General features: G+C 37.2%; 2 protein-coding genes across 30 annotated transcripts in view; one reads left to right on the top strand and one right to left on the bottom strand.

Moving 5' to 3' along the window:
- The window catches only part of Shroom2 (shroom family member 2), a 1,329,704-nt gene that overhangs the window by 803,144 nt on the left and 502,205 nt on the right, over positions 1-24,355 (top strand). The gene's annotated exons all lie outside the window — the stretch shown is intronic.
- The window catches only part of Huwe1 (HECT, UBA and WWE domain containing E3 ubiquitin protein ligase 1), a 129,668-nt gene that overhangs the window by 82,689 nt on the left and 22,624 nt on the right, over positions 1-24,355 (bottom strand). For 28 of the 29 annotated variants that reach the window (XM_051142068.1, XM_051142071.1, XM_051142073.1 and 25 more), the window contains 12 exons: positions 21,628-21,696; positions 16,244-16,342; positions 15,471-15,677; positions 13,517-13,669; positions 7,682-7,744; positions 5,174-5,251; positions 4,383-4,430; positions 4,238-4,306; positions 3,616-3,715; positions 1,222-1,322; positions 826-976; positions 567-694 (listed from right to left, as the gene is read on the bottom strand). In XM_051142068.1, the coding sequence (XP_050998025.1) occupies positions 567-694; positions 826-976; positions 1,222-1,322; positions 3,616-3,715; positions 4,238-4,306; positions 4,383-4,430; positions 5,174-5,251; positions 7,682-7,744; positions 13,517-13,669; positions 15,471-15,677; positions 16,244-16,342; positions 21,628-21,672 (1,242 nt within the window). In that variant the 5' untranslated portion in view covers positions 21,673-21,696. Of the gene's footprint in view, positions 1-566; positions 695-825; positions 977-1,221; positions 1,323-3,615; positions 3,716-4,237; positions 4,307-4,382; positions 4,431-5,173; positions 5,252-7,681; positions 7,745-13,516; positions 13,670-15,470; positions 15,678-16,243; positions 16,343-20,608; positions 20,717-21,627; positions 21,697-24,355 lie in introns of all 29 variants that reach the window. The other variant, XM_051142093.1, reaches the window with a different exon arrangement.

The following is a 24,355-nucleotide window of genomic DNA, read 5'->3' as shown; positions in this document are numbered from 1 at the left end:
TACACAAAGGAACTTTGTCTCGAAAAATCAAATATATATATATTCTCCTTTGCAAAAAAGTAGTACTGGAGTGCCTGTGAGGAAGCATAATAAGAAAGGGGAACAAAGAGGACATATGCCTTATGTTTTGTGCTTTATCAAATAATAGTGCTATGATTTTAAGGAACGGACTCACCACCTCTGAGGCCACATGGACAACAATTAATTAATAGGATTAAATAAAACTGCTAATGTTAAAGCAAGACAGTAATAGATAGCAAGAACCATTTCCTCAAAACAACCAAACCAAACTAAACCCTATTACAATTAAAGCAAAACTAAGCATCCTTATATACATGTTTTATAGTCATACCTACCATAACACTAACGTGTACCACTCTTTCCCAAGGCTGTGCAGACTTGCAAAATATGCTAGATTACAAAAATATCTTACTGTTGACAATAGATATGTTTCAGATAATATGGTAACTAGAACACCAACTATAAGCTTCTGTGCTACCTACTTAATGTAAAACATTCAAACCCTGTACTTATTTTCCCTCAATTATATTAGAAAAGTAGAGTACCTTTAGTAAGGCTTCCATCATTCCACAGGAGACCAAGGCTTCACCACCAGCATCATAGCTGGCCAGGTGGTACAAAAAGGAGAAGAGAGCAGTGGCAAACTGATGTGGGTATGGGTCCATGGAAGGATCTATATAAGAAGTTGGGATAAGGATAGAAGGAATAAGTTCAGAATTTGGTATTAAGCTATCACATTGTTAAACAATGAAAAAGCTCACGATTCTATTGTTCCGAGGATAAATAATTACCACACAAACCTACCAATCATAGCCTGAATGCAGTTCCGCACAAGCACAGGCAAAAATCCATGGTAGGAGGCAGTTCCCGTGCAGTCAATAATACTACTGAGCTTGGGAGTTCTTTCCAAATGCACAATTGATGTTAACGTTCGTAAAGAAGCAGCTTTAATTTCCTACAAGTGCAGAGTAAGCAGTGTAAAAAGAAAATGGAAAATTGAACCAAGGAACTCATCTCAAAATCAAAATATAAGTAATTTTACTAAAGCTGCTTGAGGAGATAGAAGTGGGGGAGATTAACAAGGCAAGTATGATATTCATTATTTTGACAGTTTCATATCGAAAGAGAAAGACTCCAAGGTCCGAGGTTCCCTTCTGGGTTATTTTCAGACTAGATATGTAGATATTAATGCACACTTACCATAAGCTGCTTGTCTGTGATTTGAAGGACATCTACCAACTCCTCTATCAACCCATTATACAAGATACTGTTTGCTGACTCTTGCAAGGCATTGGAATAGACTGCAAAAGAGAACCAAAGCCTTTGACACAAATGCAGTTATTAGCCACCATTAGATAATACACCTTCCAATCAGCATGAAAGGGTAAAAGAATCACTAAATTATGACAAACTGTGGTAAGATCTAGAAACCTACCTATTTCCCTACTAACATTATCAGTAGCCTTGAGGAGACTTTTGGGAAAGTTTTGTAAGAAAAGAGAGCAAAGACATCATTTTTCTTCTTCTTTGTTTTGTTTTTTCGAGACAGGGTTTCTCAGTGTAGCCTTGGCTGTCCTGGACTTGCACTGTAGACCAAGCTGGCCTCGAACTCACAAGGAGCCACCTTCCTCAGGCTCCCAAGTGCTGGGATTAAAGGCATGTGCAACCACTGCCCGGCAAGACTTCCTTTTTCTAACATCACTACTTCATAGCACTTTTAACTATGCTTTAGATATAAGTATAGACTTAATTATTTTAGCTTCTTACTTGGTTTTCAACATAAATGCTTATATGTATATAGTTGTTGCTGTTTTGTTTTTGTTGTTTAGTTTTTGGAGACAGAGTTTCTCTGCTCTGGACTCACTTTGTAGACCAGACCGAGCTGTGCCTGCCTCCACCACCCAGCTCATAAATGCTTTTTATAACAAAGTATTTGTAGACTATTGTAGACTAAGTGAAAAGCTTGTGTGACTCTACTAAAATTTAAGAATGTAAATAATTTAGCCAGGCAAAGTAGTACCTATCTTAAAACTGAGGACTCAGGAGGCAGAGGAAGGTAGATCTCTTTGAGTTCTAGGACACCCAGGGTTGCATAGTGTGACCCTGTTTTCAAGAAAATGTATAAAATCCATTTTTGCTCAATTATACACTGAGATAATACTAGACACACTCAAAAAGTTTTAAAAAATGGCTGAGATGTGAATACATTAAGTTTTTAATAAACATTGGATAATCATTAGAATACCCTAAGTTATACTAAGTATGGACACAAATACAAGAGAAAAGATTTCATGACAAAGAGCTCGGCTTTAAGAGTTCTAGCATGGGGCTGGGCATGGTGGCTCACACCTTTAATTCCAGCACTTGGGAGGCAGAGGCAGGTGGATTGCTGTGAGTTTGAGTCCAACCTCGTCTACAAAATGAGTCCAGGACAGCCAAGGATACACAGAGAAACCCTGTCTCGAAAAACCAAAAATAAAAAAAATTAAAAAAAGAGTTCCTAGCATGTGACAGGCTAATTTCCAGGTTTTCTTTCAATTCTTAGAAAAGCCTATATAAAGTACTGAAGTTGGCTGGTAGAATACAATGTATGGCTATATAATCTTCGGAACTATGGTGAGAGCCTTTAAAACCTGTGATTTTCGCCTGACATTGATAGCATGCACCTTTAATCCCAGCACTTGGGAGGCAGAGGAAGGCGGATCTCTGAGTTTAAGGGCAGCTAGTCTGGTCTATAGAGATTATGGGCAATCATGGCTACATAGAAAACAGCCTGTCTTGAAAACAAAAGCAAATACAAAAAAGCAAAACATAACAAAAAAATAACCCTGTGATTTCCACATGATGATGAAATTATGTCATTTGCAGGAAAATGGATGAAACTCAAGACAGAAGACCGAGTTTAGATACATAAAATCACTTATATACTCATGACAAAATAGAAGAAGTGACACTGTCTGGGGAACAAATCTGGCAAAAAGGAGGGCAGTCAGCTATAATGGAGATTACACAATCAAAGTATATTACACATGCTTATATGAAAATGGCCTTGTAGAGCCCTGTGTATTCTAATCTACTTTACCACAGCAAAGCACAAAGTATTAACTATGTAATTATCTTCAGACTCCAAACTTACCCCTCTGAAAGGATGACAGAACTGAAATAGGAACTATCAAGACGATGGGTAGGAACCAGCACATTTTTAAAAGAAAAGATGACAAAAGATGATGCTATGCGTGTGACACAGCCATCAAGATTCTTTTTCATGCCTTTAATCCCAGCGCTCAGGGGGTGGAGGCAGAGGCAGGTGGATGACTATGAGTTCGAGGCCAGCCTGGTCTACAAAGTGAGTCCAGGACAGTCAAGGACACAGAGAAACCCTGTCTGAAAAAACAACAAAAAAATTTTTTTCTTTTTTCTGGTACATAAAAAAGCTCAAGAATGATGAATGATTACAGGAATCCCTGGGAATGCAGATAATTTTATAATATAAGTTGCCCTTAATAAAGCCTCATAACAATAAAGATAGATGACATTCATTAGATCTCAAGTTCAAAAAGCCTCATTAGGAGAGGATAACTAGCATTTTCTTACCTAATATAGATATTGCATGCAGTCTTGCCTGAACAGCTTGTAATCTCTTCCTGTGATTAGAAAAACCATGGGCCAGCCGTATATGAGTAAATAACAGCATCTGTAGAGATACAAGACTTATATTAGGAAATCATTAAGAAGGATTTTTCCCCCTTAGGCTGCTTGCTAGGGTATCAAACTGAGCTAGTATTACTTATTTTGCGATTAGTTGACAAAGCAGGGGCTCTCAGTAACCTATTATTTCAAGGTAAGCCAAGAACTGTCACTACACTGATAGAATTCTTGGTTTTCAATAAATTAAATATTTGACCATCACCCAAAAAAGCAGAACAAGCTAATGCAAATTCTCTGAAATGTATCCAAAATGTTGAGAAAGATACTACCGCTACTAGATAATCAGTTTGAGTCAGCTAGCAAAGTTTATTATGTTTCCAAATCTCTTATAAGGTACTAAAAGTTACTGTTGACCTTAGGAGATGAAACAAAGACCTGGGTAGCTATTTTACTATAGTCAGATGCCAAATGGACACCATCTTTTCATGGTGTTCTTCCTTCCCTACCGCGTATCGTTAGTGTATTTGGAAACCCACCATATGCTCAGTATTTTTCAGACATATTGTACCTGCTTATCCTTAGGAATGCTGTACATTTTGGTAAGAGATTCCATTATTTCAGAAGGGCTTTCTGAAATCTGTATTAGAAAAAAATTAGTTAGGAATAAAGCTACAATCAAAATTGACAAAACAATTGTCAAAGAATTCTCTTACCTTGTCAAGTTGTTCTATGTGAATATAATGTAGTGTATTACTAGTTGTCTGAAATTAAAAAGTTAAAAGAGCTGTTAGGGGTCACTAAATACCCGGTAACAGCTACCTGAGAACAAAGTGCCATCCTGGGTTTAGGCCAAACTCTTAAAAATCAAGGTAACTTCAGAGTCATCTAAAAGCATCCTCTTCCCATATATAATTGTCACAAGATTACTTCTATGAAACCACTAGTATTAAACTATAATGATATTGGCCAGGCATAACTTATAATTTGTACTCCTCCACAATTTCAGTATTCATACCAAAGATTGAATCCATGAGAAAGGCTTCTCTTATTTTAGAGATAACTTTAATCTAGAAAAAATATTATTTAATAATGAAAGTGGAAGAAAGATCTGATTCATTAAAGAATTTCTACACCAAACTGAATCTCATCCAGGAATTTGAAACATTCACACGAGCAACACAGCTTATTAAAGGCTGACTTAAATAGAGAAACCTGAAAACCAACTAAGACCATTAGGTTACCATCCCAACTGGGACTATAAGCAAAATGCACAAACATGGTAGTCACTGATAAAAGGGATTCTATTTTTTGGCAGGTTCCACATAAAACCTAATGATGTGAGAAGTAGGCGTATGATTAATTCCTGAAAAGCTTCTAGGTACACCTAGCTTCATAGGACAGTGATTAAAAAAAAAAAAAAAAAAAAAAAAAAAAAAAAAAAAAACGCACATTCCCTCATTTACACTAGGAGATTCTATAAACAACAACAAACAACCAGACTCACCCTCTTCTCAATTTTGACCTCAGCTCCAGGATCCGCATAGAATTCAAAGTGTAGTGTGGTTGCACTGGGTGGATATTTCTGTGTATAAAAGAGAAAAATAAGACATCAAGCTCAAGCTCACTTTAGACTCAGACATGCCTTCCTCGAAGAGCTAGCTTTTAGAACAACACGCTGTGTTGGCGATATATTCTTACATCAACAGTATCATTAATCCCTTGCCTTTAACATAGTTTATATGACATTTGTGGGAAGCACAATGAGAGGTCTATCATTTAGAGATCTAAACATCTGCTTTTAACTTTTAAGTTATGTTATTCTTTTACTACATAAATTGAAGGTCTATCATTTAGAGATCTAAACATCTGCTTTTAACTTTTAAGTTATGTTATTCTTTTACTACATAAATTGACTATAGTTATTCTTGTGGTGGGGATAAGTCAGCCAAGTAATGTATGAATTTAAGAAATATTGCAGAACAGGTACCAGGGTCAAAAGCTACGCAGCAGATAAAGAATGGTAAATAGTAGATTCTTATGAAAACTCATTGCCAGCCTCTCACAGGCACTTTTTCTATTATTTCAAATATGCCTTTCTATACCATTCTGGAACACATTACATGTTATTCTTCATAGGTACACAATAAACCAAATAAAATACACCATCAAAGCACATCTTCCTATAACTTTACAAAATTAACAGATGAAATTACAATATGACCCTATCCATTAAAACATTCTCATGAAGCCGGGCATGGTGGCGCACGCCTTTAATTCCAGCACTATGGAGGCAGAGGCAGGCAAATTCGCTGTGAGTTTGAGGCCAGCCTGGTCTATGAAGTGAGTCCAGGACAGCCAAGGCTACACAGAGAGACCCTGTTTTGGAAAAAAAATTATTCCATGAGAGAAAACACAATGACATTACCACAGTATACCTTTTTAAATGTGGTTCAATATGAATATAAATCTCTCAACATGCCAAATCTCAACCTTAACGTAAGCAAGGACTAAAACAAGTAATAGATACCACAGAAACCAACAAAGTCTTCATACGCATGAGGTTCAGAATTGACCTACTATTCTTTAAAATAAAGTATCATGTTCTCAAAATTGAAATTCTAAACTGAATGTTCTAACATAAAAGATATGCTTACCATATTACTAACATCCATTCATAGCTATTTACTAAAGAATATTAGCTAAGGTCAGAAAGTAAGCTGCTCTAATATGTGACTAGAAAACAGAGCCATATTACTAAGGGATAAAAATTTCTAGAAGAAAAAATTAGGTAAATTTGATCATATCCACTGGTGTTAAACATGAAAACTTAGGCACCAAGTATGCCTTACAGATAGCTCTACTTGCTGGGCAGTGGCGGCACACACCTTTACTCCCAGCACTCAGGAGAGAGAGGCAGGCGGATCGCTGTTGAGTTCGAGGTCAGCCTGGTCTACAAAGCAAGTCCAGGATAGCCAAGGCTACACAGAGAAAAACCCTGTCTCGAAAAACAACAAAACAAAACAGACAGCTCTACGTATAAGACAACAAAGCAGAAGGGAGGATAGCCTAAATCTATAACCAGAACATGGGTGAAAGATAAACATGAAAAAATACTATTCAGTTTTTTTTTTTAATTTAGAGTCCTGGACAGCCAAGGCTATACAACTTTCTCTCAAAAAACCAAAAAATGTATATTTTTAATTTTATTTGTATGAATGTTTTGCCTGTATGTAGTCTACTTGGCCATGTAAGTGTCTGGTGCCTGTAGAGATCAAAAGAGGCTATCAGATGCCCTGGAGTTACAAATGTTTTAAGTTGTCCTGTGGGTGCTGGTCAACTGCTCTTGAACTGCCATTTCTCCAGTCCCCTGTATTAAGTTCTAAGTAATCCTTAAAAACTACTTCCAATCAGTCATTCCTGAACACTGCTCAAAGTTCTGATAGATGTGTAAGAACACAAGTAAATGTGCTTTCTGGTTTTTGTTTTGTTTTTACTGTTAGAAATCATGGGCCGGGCACGGTGGTACACATCTTTAATCCCAGCACTCTGGAAGCAGAGGCAGTCAGATTGCTGTTGAGCACAGCCTGGTTTACAGGGGAATCCAGGACAGCCAATGCTACACAGAGAGACTCTGTCTTGAAAAAAACAAAACAAAACAAAACAAAACAAAAAACCCTACATGAAGTGAAAGCTGGTCTTGATTTTCTTCCCGCCATCTCCAAATACAGAAATTTAAAATGTGCACTAGGTTCCCAGCTTTGTGGGATTAAAGCGCGTGAGTGCACGCACGCTCGCATGCTCGCTTTCAATTTGATTCAATAAATTCAACTCTCAGAGTTGGGTATACGAACAGATACTACTCTCTCTGAGACTTTTACCTATAACCACCACCATTGTGTATTTTTCTCAGGTTCTACAAAGTCCTGATGTCAAGTGTCAATTTATATACCATACATTCATTGTTAAGTAAGGCTTACAAAGAGACAATATCATATCCTAAATAGTTACTCACCAACATGTGCAAGTCTCTGCAACATTCTGCAAGTCCAAAGCCATTCTCCTTTCCACCCCAGCTCTTTGTAAAGGAAAAACACAATGTTGACACAATGCTTATGGTCACATGTTTATTTATAAAGTGTTTAATGAAAAAATACTCATCAACTCAGCTGCAAAACAAGATTTTGAGACTCAAAGCAAGGAGGTGCATCGAATAGTTATTTCTACAATGAAATCTATTTTATGGCAATTTGAGGGTGCTTAAGGTCAGAGTACAAATAAGCAAGGCTAGTTGCTGCATTCCATTGTCAGGATTCATGCTTGCTGACATTCAATCACAGCTGGCCTTTCTCACCATTCTGCTTTTTCATCCTTCTCCAGAGTTGAACCATACTTTTTCTTGTCAGGAGCCACATTAAACGCTCTAAGAGTCTATATTCTTTGAGTGTTGGTTTGAATAAGAATGGTCTCGGGGCTCGGGAGATGGTTTGGCAGTTAAGAGCACTGTCGGCTCTTCTAGAGATCCCAAATTCAATTCCTAGCAACCACATGTTGACTCCCAACCATCCACATTGGGATCTGGTGCCTTCTTCTAGCATGCAGGTATATACGCACTCATATACATTAAATAAATCTTTTTTTAAAAAAGAGGGGGATGGCTCATATAGTATGGCCTTGTTGAAGTAAGCCAGGCCTTGATGGAGGACGTGTGTCACTTGGGGTACGCTTTGGGGTTTCAAATGCCCAATTCAGGCTTTCTGTCTTCTGACTTTGGGTCCAAATGTAAAGCTCTTAAGCTCCTTCTCCAGGACCATGTCTGCTTGCATGCTGTTGTGCTTCCCACCATGCTGACAATGAACTTAACTTCTGAACCTGTAAGCAAGTCCCAATTAAATACTTTCCTTTATAGAGTTGCTGTGGTTATTGCTGGCTCATCATAACAATAGAACATTGACTAATATGCTTTGCTACCAAAGTATAAAAGATTTCAAATAAGTAGTACAATTTTGAATAACTTTCCAAACCCCAAATTCCATCCATATAATTTTGCTTATGGGCCAGCCTTCATCTTCTTTCACCTTTGAAATATGGAAAAATTTTAACAGCAATACAGTTGTTTTTTGTTTCTTGAGACAGAGTCTAATAGTGTATCTCTGAGTGGCCTAAAATTTGTTATATAGACCAGGCTGGTCTTAACTCACAAAGATCACTTGTCTCTGCCCGAGGCAAGTTGTTATTATTAGAGAATACACACCACCACACCTGGCAAGAACAGAATATGTTTTAAGTTTATATAATTGCTAGTCATCTTAGCTACACCATAAGTTTTAATAAGCTGCTCTTGCCTTAAGGTAAATCGTGCCTGGGCCAGCCAGCTCCAACACAAACGCTTTCACCTAATTCTTACAAATCCAGTGTGGGTCCCAATCACAATCAAGTTGTTTGTCTACCAGGAAAAGCTGCACACATGATAATCTCCATATATAATCCCATTATTTCCTTCTTTAGGAATATAATCATGTCATCACCTCTCCTATAAAACAGTGTATATCACTGAAGCTGCCATTCAGAGATCTCCATTACAAAACACTACTGGTAAATACAACAAAATCAACCTAATCCCAGAGAAATAAGCTTTTTCTAAGTCTTTATTAACCAGAAGCACAGAATACAGAAAATCAGGGTCACTTTTATCTATTCTCCAGATGCTTGTAGCAGGGCTTTTTGTTATACATAATGGTTATTTTTAGGGCTTTATATCTTAGATTCTTGAGTGAAAGCCATGCTGTGGTTGTTTGAATGAGAATGGCCACCATACGCTCCTATGTTTTGAATACTTGATTCTCAACTGGTGTAATTGTCTGGTGTTTGTTGATAGGGGAGTGCGTCACTGAGGATGGGCTTTGCAGTTTCAAAAGCTCATGCCCATTCCCAGATAGCTCAATTTACCTCATCACTGTGAGTCAAAGTATAAGCTCTCAGTTACTGCTCCACACCATGCCCACTTGCTGCCATGCTCCTCACTATGATGGTCATTAACTCTAACCCTTTGAACCATGAGCATCAAATTAAGAAATTTCTTCTATAAGGTGCCGTCGTCATACTGTATTATCACAGCAATTGAAAAGTTATTGACAGAAGAAATAGGATATTGCTGTGACAGGACTGACCACACTGTTCTTTCAAAGAATGTGGAAGACTTTAAGACTTTAGACTGTCAAAGTTGTTATTTCTTTTTTCGAGACAGGGTTTTCTCTGTGTAGCCTTGGCTGTCCTAGACTCACTTTGTAGACCAGGCTGGCATCAAACTCACAGTGAACAGTCTGCTGGGATTAAAGACATGCGCCACCACGCCCAGTTTATCAAAGTAGATGAGCACTATAATTATCTGGCCTTCCTAGGAGCTTGGAAGACAGTAGTGCTGAGAACAAAGTGAATTATGTAGGCATAGCTCAAGAGGTTTTCAGAGAACAATATTAGCAACTATAGTACAAGACTGTTCTTCAGATATTTGGTGAGGAATGTGGCTCCCTTTTGTCTTGGTCCTAAGAACCTCCCTGAAGCTAGATTGGAAAGTGTTGGGTTAATTTCAGATACAGAGAATATTTCAAGATACCCTTTGATTGATTCTGTTGTGGGATTAATAATAATCACTTTCATACATGCTCATGGCCATGCTAGTCATAGACATTAACCTTCTATAACTATGAGGCCCAAATAAGCTCTTTTACAAGTTGCCTCGGTTGTGCTGTTATAGAGCAATAGAAATTTAACTAAGAGACATACTAAGAAAAACTAATTATACACTTTACCTTTCTTTTCTCAACTAGCTAATAAATATTTTCATACCGGTAATAGTGAAAACAGAAAAGCAGCGAACTGCAAAAGCCTACCTGTTAGAAAAGATGTGAATGCATTTGACAAACAATTCAGAATCAAACAACTTCATAAGAATTCTTCAAACTAGCCTTTTGATATTTAGCTTACCTGACTCTACCCTAAATTCACCAGCTGTAAATAGTTCACATTCCTCAAGTGAGGACAAGAGCAGTGTTGATTGTTTTAGTCTCTTGAAAGACCAGCTCTGAGGGCCTACTACTATGTTTGCTTAATTTGGAACTTTCTCAAGGGCATAAACTTGTTGAAAACATTGATAAATATAGTAAGCAGTCCCCACCCTTCTGGGACAAGGCATATAGTTTTAGTTAACTCATGCCCATGAAGGACAAAAGTCAAAGTTAGGTTTTCCTCAGGTGATATCTACCTGGTTTTATTTGACACAAGGTCTCTTTCATTAACTAAATAAGAACATGTAAAGCACAAGGTCAAATATTCATTTAAAACTAATTTTAAAGCAACTATTGTTAAGTATGGACCAAATATTCATGAACAAAGGATATTTACTATGGCGGTAGTTTATAATAGGAAAAAATGTAAATTACCCAAATAGGAAGAAAACGGAGACTCTTCAACTAAAAGTTTTTAGGCTTACACAGAAAAAGGAATTGGTTCATTCCTTCATGGAAACACCTTTCTGGTTTTTCTTCACTCCTATCTGGTTTTATTTTCTCCTCTCACATCCCTCTATAAAAGTTTTACTTTACAGCTCAGGCTTATCAACAACTAAGTATCCTCCAACTTTATGCTGCCCAAGTGGTGAACTTAAAATGTGCCCTGCCTGCTATATTATCCTTCAGTTAATATAACTATGTTAACATATTATTATATTCTGTTATATTATCCTTCAATGATTATATACAGTCGTGGGGGGCGGTTCTGTTCTTTCTTTGAGGCAGAGCTTCGTGTATTCTAGATGGGTCTTGAAATTGCTATGTAGGCAAGGATTTGCCTTCAATATCTGATCCTCCTAAGTACTGAGATTACAGGTATGCATGTCGGGAAAGCACTCTACCAACTAAACTACATCTTAAGCCGAAGATTTTATTTTTAGCATCCAACAAGTTGTCTCCTGAATAGTAAACAAGATGTTAGCAATCCATTTATATTCTATTAATGTCGTCTTTATCATTAATCACACTCACGCACTTTGGTTTTTCTAGACAGGGTTTCTATGTGTAGCCTTGGCTATCTTAGAACATGCCCAGTAGACCAGGCTGTCCTCAAACGCAGAGGTACTCTGTGCTCCTAAACACCAACCCCAGATTAAAGGCATGAGCCACCACTGCCCAGCCATAATTTAAATTCTTATATATTTGTTGCATCTGATTTTAGAACCTATTGATCAACTGACAGACTACATTATTTTAATTTCTATACCTAATTAATATGCAGTGTTTTGCAGTGCATACAGGACTGCTATAAACTGCTTTAATGGTACCAACTGGAAAACTGGGCAAGTATGAAATAACCATACTCAACCAATTCAAACACCTAAGAGTAACATCAAATATTACATCTCATAACTTTTTCAGTGACCAAAAGCCCGTGTATTTTCCCCAAAAAATAATATACACAAACTCTTAAGCCTCATTTATACTCATCTATGCAGTGGGGTTGCAATATAACCCTGGTAATATGGTAATAAGTAGGTATCTAAAAGTAACGTATTTGTCATGCTTAGAGACATTAAAAAAAATAGTAAGTGAAAAAGAAAAGACTGTGTCTTCATGCATGTAATTATAAATCCAAGAAAAAAAATGGCCAAGCATTAAAGGCCTCATTGGAATAGAGTGATTTTTTTTCCTATATTTTCATATAGGTCATAGATTTTTGTTAAACTTGTTAGTCGCACAAAGATGTTTTCAAAGTAATGAACCTAAAAATAGCCGGAAATGTTGAGACAATCAGAAGGTAACCATTACATTAGCAATTTTTAAAAGGCTTCAGTCGGTGTGCTAATAATACATGACTGTTATCCTAGCACTAAAGGGGCTCATGATGGAGAACTTTATGCTATTCTGACTGGTGGATCAGGATATAAGCTCTCAGCTATTGCTCCAATGCCATACATGCAGCCAATATGCTCCATGGTCATGATGGCCATGGAATAAACCCTCTAAAAGTGTAAACAAGCCCTGAATGAAATGTTCTCTTCTAAAAGTTAACTTGGTCATGGTGTGGCCTCACAGCAATAGAACAATAACAAGGACACTGAATGACCCTGCAAAACAATTATAAGACAACCTCACAGCAATCCTCTGTTAACAATGAACCTCTAGAAATGCTACACAATCTTTGGGTAGAGGTAAATTTTATTATAAGATAATAACTCTTGACTTCAAAAATTCACCATTATTAGAAAAAAACTGATGACTGATTGACTATAAGACTAGGTACCCTAAATTTACTCTAAACATCACTTAATAGCAAATTCCAAGGTGAGGATAGTGTGTGTTATCAGAAAAAAAGATTCAAATCCAGACCTTTTTTTTTTTTATCTTGTATGCTTCTTTTTTACAAAGAATCCTTAATTCTGATCTTCCCCAAAGCAGAACTGTCAGTTCTGAACAAAGGATTTTGTTTCATGAGCAGAGTTAACAAAATGTTTCAAATTTAATTAATAGTTGAGAATAGATACTTTTTGAAACTTTATTACACTGTCCCAAATACTTGTACTCAAGTCAGAAAGTTAACTAAGGCTGGGTGTGGTGGCACATGCCTTTAATCCCAGCACTTGGGAGGCAGACGGATTTCTGTGAGTTCGAGGCCAGCTTGGTCTACAGAGTGTGTCCAGGACAGCCAAAGCTATACAGAGAAACCCTGTCTCAAAAAACAAACAAAAAAAAAATTAACTAAAGGATTCTAATCTACTTCAACAAAACAAGAAATGTCTGTTTAAAGAAACCATATATTCTGATGTCTGTTTTTCCAGTATTCACCCAAGACTCACCTCTGCCAAATGTTGCAGCCTTGTCAGTAGTGGGGTCCTCTTGTCAGATCCAAGACGTGTGATGTAGTTTGATCTTTTGCTAAATACATATAGAAGGTTAAGGACTGCCAGCACCACTTGCATATCAGAGGAAGCCAATAAAGTTGTCAAATGCTATAGGAACAAAAAGAGAACAAAGTTCAATGTATCAGGCCAAGTGTCAGAAAACATAATGAAGATGAGGACTCAGCAAATAAGCTCTACACATTGGTAACTTAAGTGCCTTGTTACCACAGTCAAAAATCTACAGCTCGTCAATGTGGATGGGAACTAACTTACTGAATTATCAAATAAAGTTGCAGAACTGCCAAGAGAAATTGGGGAAGGGGGAAGAGAAGAATGGAAATACAACAGAGTGATATACCGCGGTAATCAAGTTTTACTAAAGGAAAATTCTTTTTACTGTGTTTTTGACCACTAAAATTGTTAAGATTTATTTTATGTGTTTTGTCTGAACATTTGTCTGTGTTATCATGTGCATGCCTGACGGCTCCAAAGGCTTGGAGTTACAGATAGTTGTATGCCTCCATCCAAACCCAAGTCCTATGCAAGAAAGTACCCTTAACTTTCAAGCCATCTCTCCCAGCCCCCTTTTGACCATTTTAGAACCTCATGGATTATTCTGTGTACCTTTGTTTCTGTAGGTACAGAGGATACTGTGGCTCTCATAACTGAGTGTAGTCCACATCATCCATACATTCAACTTACCATGGATATATGAGGTGCATCCCTATACACATTTTGGTCAATATTCCTAAGGCAAGGTTAATTAATAACACCACACATACACACTGCTACAATATGGATATAAAATGTTCCCCCATAGGCTTATGTTTGAAAGCTTGGACAGCAGCTAGTGGCACAGTTTTGCAACGTTGTTCAACTTTTAGAAGTAGATAACTATGGTTGAGCCTTGAGCTTTCTGATTCTCCTATAACCACAGTATAAGACTGACATGAGCTCTTAACACTGTGAAGCTACCTACCACCTTCCTTGCTAGGATGAACTCTGTTCTCTCAAACCATGGAACCAAATTAAACTTCCCTCCCTTAAGTTGTTTCTTGTCAGGAATTTGGTCACGGGAACTAAAGTGACAATTGTGATAGGTACTACAAATAATCTTGACAGACAGATAGATAGATACAGGTTACATGTAAATATCTATCTTTGAATAAGAAACTTTTAAGAATCTATAAAATTTTGTGTAATGGAAGGGGTCCTTAGAATTGATCCCCCGCCAGGCACGGTGGCACACACCTTTAATTCCAGCACTGGGGAGGCAGAGGCAGGTGGATCACTTTTGAGTTTAAGGCCAGCCTGGTCTACAAAGCAAATTCAGGACAGCCAAGACAACACAGAGAAACCCTGTCTAAAAACAAACAAAACAAAAAAGAGGTGATTTCCGCCCCCCCCATAGGTATAATGGGAGAACTATATGCGTTTAGGATAATAGAAGACATTGAAAAATGTAAGAACACTGATATAAGGAAATCAAACTATTTTAATAGTTTAAGAATAACTTGGAACACCTCTAATCATCTGGGACAAGGATTATTAAATATTCCATAAAATACTTCAACACAGGTACTATAATCCTTACACCTTGAAAAGGCAGAGTAAGTACAAAATAGAGAACCTTTCCCACCAACCCTAAGATGGGTAGTACTTGTGCCTAAGAAAAGTCTTACATTTATCTCTTTCCCCTTGTAGTTCTGAGGACTCAACCCAGGGCCCTACATACTAGGGAAGTACACTACCACTAAGCTAATTCCTCCCTTACTATTATTGTATCTTTAAACTGAAAAATTTAAGAACGCCACAATGAAAAGGAAAGCAAGCAACCATTGGAAAAAGAAATTCCCTTCTTTGTGGATACACACAGTTATAGTTAAGAACAAACCACATATTCCCTTACCTCTATGGAACTGTACAGATGCCGAGAAAAGCTGTACTCAATAAGCAAGGCTGTGAAGTTCAATACAGCCAATAGAAGCATTTTTAGCTGCTCTTTTTCTGGCCTATCACATACAAGCATCCATGACATATTCTCCACTGTTTGTCCAGCATCTGCCAGAATTCCATCAAAGCGGTCCAAAAGATCCACCCAGTGATATAACTCACACTAGAAAAGGATAAAAAGGATATTAAAATACAATAAAAGTGGCTGAGTATGGTGGTAGAAGGATCCAGAGTCCAAGAGGAACCTGGACCACCAAGTGAGCCCCTTCATCAAAGAATAACAATGGTTTAACACTAAATGGGTACTTTCAAGTATAGTTTTATATTTTTAAGACAGGAATTTTTGTTTGCACTCTTTCAAAGATCAATTCATGCGCACCACAGCATATGTGTAGAGGTCAGAGGATAATCCTGGAGGAACTGGTTCTTTTCATTCATTATGAGGAATACAGGGATCAAATTTGGTCTCTCAGGACACACTTGGCAATAAGTGCCTTTACCTTCTGAACTATCTATCTGGCCCAACACATTGGTTTTCCTTTTAAATGTTTCTCGGCAACAATTCAGGCTAAATGCCAGTGTTCTAGAGCTATGATTCACATATGCTAAATACTAAAATGACTATGGAATCGGGTTATTCCACTGTGGTTTCTCTTGTCATTATCAAAACATACAAACCAAGGTACTAATAGCATGTGCACTGTCTTTTGTTATAATGGGTTTACATACCTTGCCAATGTTCCATGTTTTGATTTGCTGCAGTTCCAAGAGGAGTTGCTCATCATTACAAACTTTGAGTTTGTCTATTAAGGCTCTGCAGTCTGCAGGCTAAGAAAAATAAACAAATATTCACAAAAGGCGTTTTAGAATGAAGGGAAAACAAGAATAGGAAAAGTGACCCTTAAACCCACAAAGCAATTCAACTTTTGCTTATATAAACTAGATCTCCTAGATCACATGAGATTACAACAGAAACCTCATGAGGAAATATTGCCAACAATCCACTATGCATTTGTTTATTCTGAATAAAGCTGTATATACAGACCAATTACTCAGAAGTACACTGACAACAGAAGTAAAGGAAATAGCTAAGGAGCTCTAAAAGTAGAATTAATTAACCAGTAGAATTAGTAACCAGGATGTCTGGTATTGTTACAATGAGTCAGAAAGGGAGGGAGGAAAAAAGAAAGCCTGAACAAATTCAGTTAAAGGAAACGGCTAACAATGGTTTGTTTTCCTACAGTATTAAACCTTGAATTAAAAAGGGGTAGCAGCTGGGCACTGGTGGCGCACACCTTTAATCCCAGCGCTTGGGAGGCAGATGCAGGCAGATGGCCTGGTCTACAAAGTGAGTCCAGGAATAGTCAAGGCTACCCAGAGAAAGCCTGTCTTGAAAAAAACAAAAACAAACAAACAAACAAAAAAAAAAAACAAAAAAAAAAAAAGAAAAGAAAAAAATAAAGGGCTAGCAATGGTTTGGTTTTTTTTTACAATATTAATCCTTGAATTAGAAAAGTGCACAGAACTTCTTCTGAACTCTATAAAACTAAAGCTCCATCCTTACTTGGTGGTCCCATTTCCATACATTCCTAATCACTAGTAATGATGAACAGGACCATATATCAGATATCAAGGAGTGGATGGAGAATTTATAGTAAAGGTTCTCAAAGTGGAAAGGAAAGAGGGATTGGGACTAAAACTGGGAAGCATTCTATTAATGGACAACAGGTAGGAAAAGTGTTAACACTTCTTATTTAACTCTATAATTGGTGTCATGGGAATTAAGCTAGCTTTGGAGCAAAACAGACCTATTTTCTGTTTCGGTTTTATGGTTAATAAACTGTTTGAGTTCTACTTACCAGGAAAACACAACCTAATAAGCTAGCCACTTAGAGTATATACAATACGAGATGTAAAAAAATAAAAATAAAAACAAAAAAATGAGCATGTTGTCTCAGTATTTAAAGAACATGGGATTCAGATTTAGTCTTTCTTTGATTCTCAGCACCCTCATTTAATAGTTAAGATACCATCTAGATATCAAACAATGCTTCTATGAGATCTAAAACTGGAGGAAACCCCAAAGATTCCCATCAAGTATAATGGTGTGTGTGTGTATGTTTTCTTTAAGCCAAATTCTCAACCTTGCTAGATCTACCTCAAATTTTTATGATAATGAAATATATGAAAAACCCTTAACACCAAATCCTTCCACAAACCAGGCTTGACCCCTCTCCTCCCTTTTTTTAAGTATATTTTATAGGAGAAACAGTAAAACAGAATTAACAGAAAACAGAAAGTTAGAGTCACCCGTTAACAGTTCTTTTGTCCCTTCTCTAATTACTTTGATCTAGTATCAAACATATCTATTTAAATTTCCAAAAGCATACATATAGGAAAATTCATTTCATGATACTGGGGGTTAGGTAATACCTATTTTGCGGCTATTATTTGGGTCCTTTAGCTTGGTAAGTCAAAACCAATTTTTTTTAAAAACTTGGTATGTCGCTGGGCGGTGGTGGCACACGCCTGCCTTTAATCCCAGCACTCGGGGAGACAGAGGCAGGTGGGTCCCTGTGGGTTCGAGGCCAGCCTGGTCTACAATGCAATTCCAGGACAGCCAAGGCTACACAGAGACCCTGTCTCGAAAAACCAAAATCCAAAACAAAACAACTTGGTATGTCCAAGTTACACTGCATTTCATTCCCCACAAACCTGTACCCAAGCCAAAACCTGCTTGAATACAATATAGTTGTTAGTAAAAGATACTAATGCCCTTTGCTAAACTAAGATTTTTGCCTGTGACTGAGTTGGGGCTTACCAAAGACTCTGCTTGGCATCATGACAAACACACTTACGTGAATGAAATGCCTGGATCTACTTGGACAAGCCATACATGCACAAGAGCAACTTACAATATATCCTGGACCTTTTGTCATCTTTTCTAGACCTCAACCTCATTAGCATTTAATTATTGCCCACTAAATGCTTTAGAGGTTACCAAGGAATAGCCTGAAATAGGATACTTAAATGTTACTTCCCAAACTCAAGTATCACGGTTCTCTTTCTTTGTGGTATATACAATAAAAGAAAGCAGCTGTCTCTGGTTATTTATTCTTTCTGAGACAGAGTCTCCCTGTGTACCCCTTTGTTCTCCCTATGAAGACAAAATTGGTCTTGAACTCAAGAGATCGACCTGCTTCTACCTCCCAGGTGCTGGTATTTAAAAGCTTGCACCACCATACCCAGCCCTTGTCTTTCATTTTCAAAGAAACGTTCCAACATCTTTTAGACTTATTGAGAAACTTCCTGTTACAGATAAATGAGGTGGGGGAAGTGAGGAAGGGAGCTGGAAGGAGGGAGAGGGAGGGAAGGGCAGGGGTGGAAGGAGAGAGAGAATATGTACAGGTATCAGGGGACAACTATGCAGAGTTGGTTCTCTCCACCTTTTGTGGGTTCTAGAAGCTAAGCTCATGGAGCCTTTACCTGGTGAGCCCTGTGGGTCCCCCAAAACTTTCTTAATGTAGTAGCCCCACACCCAACCCAACCCAACCCAACTTTTCTTTGTTCTTTTTTTTGTTTGTTTTTCGAGACAGGGTTTCTCTGTGTAGCCTTGGCTGTCCTGGACTCACTTTGTAGCCCAGGCTGGGATTAAAGGCATGTGCCACCCAAATTTTCACATGGTGTATCTATGACACACATTTGAATCATCTAAGATGTTTATGTTTTCTAATCATAAGAATTACTTAGCCTCGCAGTATCTTTCCTCTCTCTGCTACATAAATGCAAACCAAGTGGGACTGTGTCCCACTCATAGGAAAAAACAAGCCATCTGTCAGTTCAAAGCTGCATACCAGCTACCAGGGTTCACATGAAATTTGTTTCCATAGATAATCAAACCTAGGGGGGAAATCCTTTGCAATGCTGCCAATATTCTAAAACCTAGTACTGACACCAGTATGAGAAATTGGGCAATCGACATTGCTTGACTAAAACAGGCAAATCAAGCCAACACATCTAGTCAGTGACTTTATACTCTAAGATATCTGATAAAGCTAGAAAACTTATGTAGGTGTGACTATAAGAGCCTTATAATTCATTTAGCATAAAAAATAAAATTTGCATTTCTCTGATCACCTGTAAGATCGATTCTTTCTGGTTACTGGCTTTGTTCCTTCTCTGAAAGGTTTATGCCCATTTTGTCATTGGGATATTCATTTCTTTCTGACTTAGCATAAACTATATTAGTTACATCGAGTTACAAATATTTTCTCTACCTTATGTTCCATGACTCCCCAACACAACTAAGCTCAACTGTGGTATCAGGTGGCATACAAAACAATACATAATTAGCATACTTTGGTGAGCTTTTTTTTTTTTTAACTTTTGTGAGTTTAGATGGATGTATATATACTCATTTCACCATCACCACATTCCAGGTGAATAACATCACCTCCAAGTTTCCTTGTGACCCTCTGTGTATGTGTTAACATTTTAACATGAAGTTTCTCCTCAACAAAATTTTTAAAGTATACAATAATTTACCAGTAACCGTTAGTTCTGAAACTTATCCTTTTTCTTTTCAAATAGGGTATCACTATGTAGCCCAGGCGCCCCCGATGAACTTATGGTCTTTTTGCCATAGTCTTCCTAAGTACTAGGATTATAGGCATGAGCGACCACAACCAGCTTTTACTCACTTTTATAACTAAATTATACATAGCCATAGAACAATTCCCCCATTCTCTCCCATAATCATCCATTCTGTTGCCTACTTACATACCTTTGACTATTTTAGATGCCCCATTTTAGAGGAATCATGCAGTATTTGTTCCTGTGTGGTTAACTTATTTCACTTTTCATTCTTCTGGGGATTAATTTAAAAAATATGTAAGAAACGTCTTCAACTTCATAGCGGGGGAAAAGGGAGGATGGGAAGACCTAAATAACCCAATTTTAAAGTGGGCAAATGAATTTTAAATGACTTTTCTCCAAAGACATATAAATGGCCAAATGGCACATACAAAGGTAACTCAACATCACTAATAATCAGGGAAATGCAAATCAAAATCATAATGAGATATTACCTCATACCTGTTAGAATGGCTATTGTCATGTGTCCTTTTATTTTGGATATGGTATTTTACATTTCCATTTTGGTTTTTTGTCCTTTGCTTTAATGCTTGGAAGGGCAATCCCCACCTAAGACAAGGTAAACATTCACCTGTATGTTCTACTTCTCCTATAATTTCTTTTAAAAATATCTGACTTGATGACTTATCTACAAATTACTTCAGTAAAACAGTATCCCACACCATCCCACCCAAATAAAAAGTAATCTCTTGGCACATTTTATTAACTAATACTGTTTTTTTTTTCCCACAATACATAACCGCTCTATTATTTTCTTATGTGCTCTAGATTGTCCTGATTTTCAATTCTCATACAAGTATTCTTACACTGATGGTACTATCTTATTTTTTAAAATCTTAATGCCTTAAGACTTTTTTATTCTTCACTTTCAAATGATATTATAGTATGTACATCAAAATTTAGATGCCAAAACACATCAAAAACAAAATCAAATTAAAACTTTACAGTAAGAAAATTAATGTTCAACATATGATATTCCAACATCAAAATACAAAATGAAAGAAGTCAAAAAAGCAATGAAGTTACCATTTTTGTTTTCAAAACCAAAAAAAAAAGCCCTTGATTTTTAATAGCTATAGTCAATTTTGACTCTACATCTGTTTTTTCCATTGTCATACTGTCTTTCAATGCTTATATTGTGGCTTGAAGAGTCCATTTCAGGGACCTACCTACATCTACAAGTACTGTTCACTATTCCTTTTCCACTGGTCACTTGGCTACTTTAAAAAAAAGAAAAAAGGCAAGATAGTGCTTTTGTTTTCTTTTGTAGTAAAAAGTTCAGTATGGAACCCAATCACTCTAAAAGAGAGCTATTTCTCCTAGTCTCAAAAGTTGTTGTGGTAACACTTTGTATAAAGTGGGCATGTTTATTTGGAAGATCAGAACAGCTGAACCGGTCACAATGGTTTTTTTTTTTTCCTGAAATGAAGAAAATAGACAAAGCAAACTTGGATACTCACGGCCTCAGTAGGTGTCTTTTTCAGTTTAGTCCTGTCTACTTTCATGTTTCCAATTTTCTGATTTAAGATCTGAAAAGGAAACCCCCAAAGTAATGAGAACATAAAGCAGTATATTCTTAGACATACAAAAAGTTGGTCAAACAGTATGCAAGATACCTAATGTAAAAACCCTGAGTATGGCTATGAGATAGAAGAGAGAAAAGAATATCTTTAGCAGAGTAGTGGTGGCACGCGCCTTTAATCCCAGCGCCTATAATCCCAGCACTACTGAGTTGCAGGACAGCCAGTCACAGGAAAGAAAGACTATCTTTAGATACAGCTGGCCCACAATCCCTGTTACAATAAACCCAAAACAGAATTAAGCCAAAACAAAAGGGTTTTTTTTTCTCTTTTATAAGGATTTCAAGTCATTTATTGACAGTTAAAATATACAATGTTTCTTGATACCTCAGGATGGAAAAACTCATCAGAAGCAGAAGTTGAGGGAGGTGGGGAAGGTGGGGAGAGGAATTAATTCCACTACTGGGAATACAGCCGAAGTTTTAAGGATATACACAAACATTTAGACACATTAATCTATATTGCATGAGTATGTACATGAGTGAGGAGGGGGAAATCAAAACAGGTGTGGCACACACCTGTAATCCCAGCACTCCAGGTGGCAGAGGCAGGTAGATCACTGTGTTCAAGTCTAGCCTGATCTACAAAGTGAGTCCACCACAGCCAAAGCTACACAGAGAAGCTGTGTCTCAAGAGAAAAAAAAAAAGGAGTGAAAAATCAGAAAGTACCAAAAACCCCAAATAAGACTGTTTTAAACTTTTATGTGTGTGTTTTGCTTGCACGTATGTATACCATATGCAGGCTGGGGAACCAAGAAGTCCAAAAGTCATTGATTGGATCTCCTGGAACTACAGTTAAGGATGGTTGTGAAACACAGTATAGGTATTGGGAACAGATGGTCTTAAGTGTTAATCTCTCCAGGCCTAGGACTGCTTTCTAAAATGACTATATAACTGCTAAATTAGAAGCAATTACTAACCGAGAAGTTCATGATTAAGTAAAAAGGTTATAACATGGAATATAAATCTATCTGTAATCCCAGGCTGAAGTAGGATCAGTGGGAATTCAAAGCTAGGATGGGCAACAGAGAGCTACCTCAAAAACATAAGCAACTAAATATAAATCTATGTCTATGGAGAATACTCTAGAAAGGATATGAATCAAAATGTCGACTCAGCCAAGCTATGGTGGCACACGCCTTTAATCCCATCACTGGGGAGGAAGAAGCAGATGGATCACTGTGAGTTCAAGGCTAGCCTGGTGTACAAAGCAAGACCAGAACAGCCAAGGCTAACACAGAGAGACCCTGTCTCCAAAACCATTTTTTTAAAAATTGCAATGTTCCAAAATATTCTATTTTGTTTTAATGATGGGCACATAAAGATTTAAACATATATGGGGCCATGTCATTTTTGACAACTATAAATCAAGGTAACAGCATACCGCCATTTCAAATATTTACCACCCAAACATTTGGTTCAGACAGTATTTGAATACTAAAATACATTCCTCTAAAATTAATATTTAGGATATGTAAATACAAATTCCCTTTTTAAACTATCTTATCATCTAACACAAATGAACAAGATAAGAGGACTCCTCTAACAACGTCAAAATACTTAAAATGAGGCCAACTGGATCCTAACAACAATCTTCTACACTTAAATCCCCAGCCTTTTGTTTGTTTCTTACAAAAAATTTTACAGCTAAAACCAGATCACATTATTGGAGTATTAGGCAGTCATTTGTTTTGTTTTGTTATGTTTTTAGATTTGTTTATTTTATTTATTGTCACATTGTAGATGGCTGTGAGCCACCTTCTGGTTGCTGGGAATTAAACTCTGGACCTCTGAAAGACAAATAAAAACTATGGCAACCAACAACCAAGCTAGCACTTCAGAAATTCTTAATGGACTAACATAAAAGGAGAAGGATCATAGGCTCCTTTATGAGAACACATGAAAGTGTACAATCTATGAAACAAACAGGCTAAGACTTAAGAAAGAAACAACCATGACTAGCAAATTCCCAAAACTACTCTGAAGAATATCAATAATCCAGTAAAACAGATGCCCTAACACATTTGCAAAAAATAGCAAATCCCTCCAGATAATAACCTTAAATGTAAATAGTCTCAACTCATTACTAAAGAGATATAGTTTAATGAACTAGATTAAAACACAACAAGCAGCCAGGCGTGGTTACACACGCCTTTAATACCAGCACTAGGGAGGCAGAGGTGGGTGGATTGCTGTGACTTAGAGGCCAGCCTGGTCTAAAAAGCAAGTCCAGGATAGCCAAGGCTAACACAGGGAGCCCCTATCTTGCAGGGAAAAAAACACAAGAAGCAATATGTTGTCTCCAAGAAACACACTTAAAATACCCCCAAATTTGTATCAAAAGATAGAAAAGCAAATGGAAACCATAAACCAGATATAATTACAATTACAGCAGATAAAGCAGACGTCAATCCAAAATTAGAGATAAGGGCTGGAGAGATGGATCTGATTGCTCTTCCAAAGGTCCTGAGTTCAATTCCTAGCAACCACATGGTGGTTCATAACATATAAAGAAAAGGAACAATTCATCAAGAAGATAATTTTATGCACCATTAATTGGAGCTATTATTTTTATAAACATCAAAGGGTATTCTTAAAACACCCACAA

Source organism: Acomys russatus, chromosome X (assembly GCF_903995435.1).
Source record: "Acomys russatus chromosome X, mAcoRus1.1, whole genome shotgun sequence".
Classification (NCBI taxonomy): Eukaryota; Metazoa; Chordata; class Mammalia; order Rodentia; family Muridae; genus Acomys; species Acomys russatus.
The sequence above is the reverse complement of the archived record's forward strand: the minus strand, read 5'-3'. Positions and strand labels throughout refer to the sequence as shown.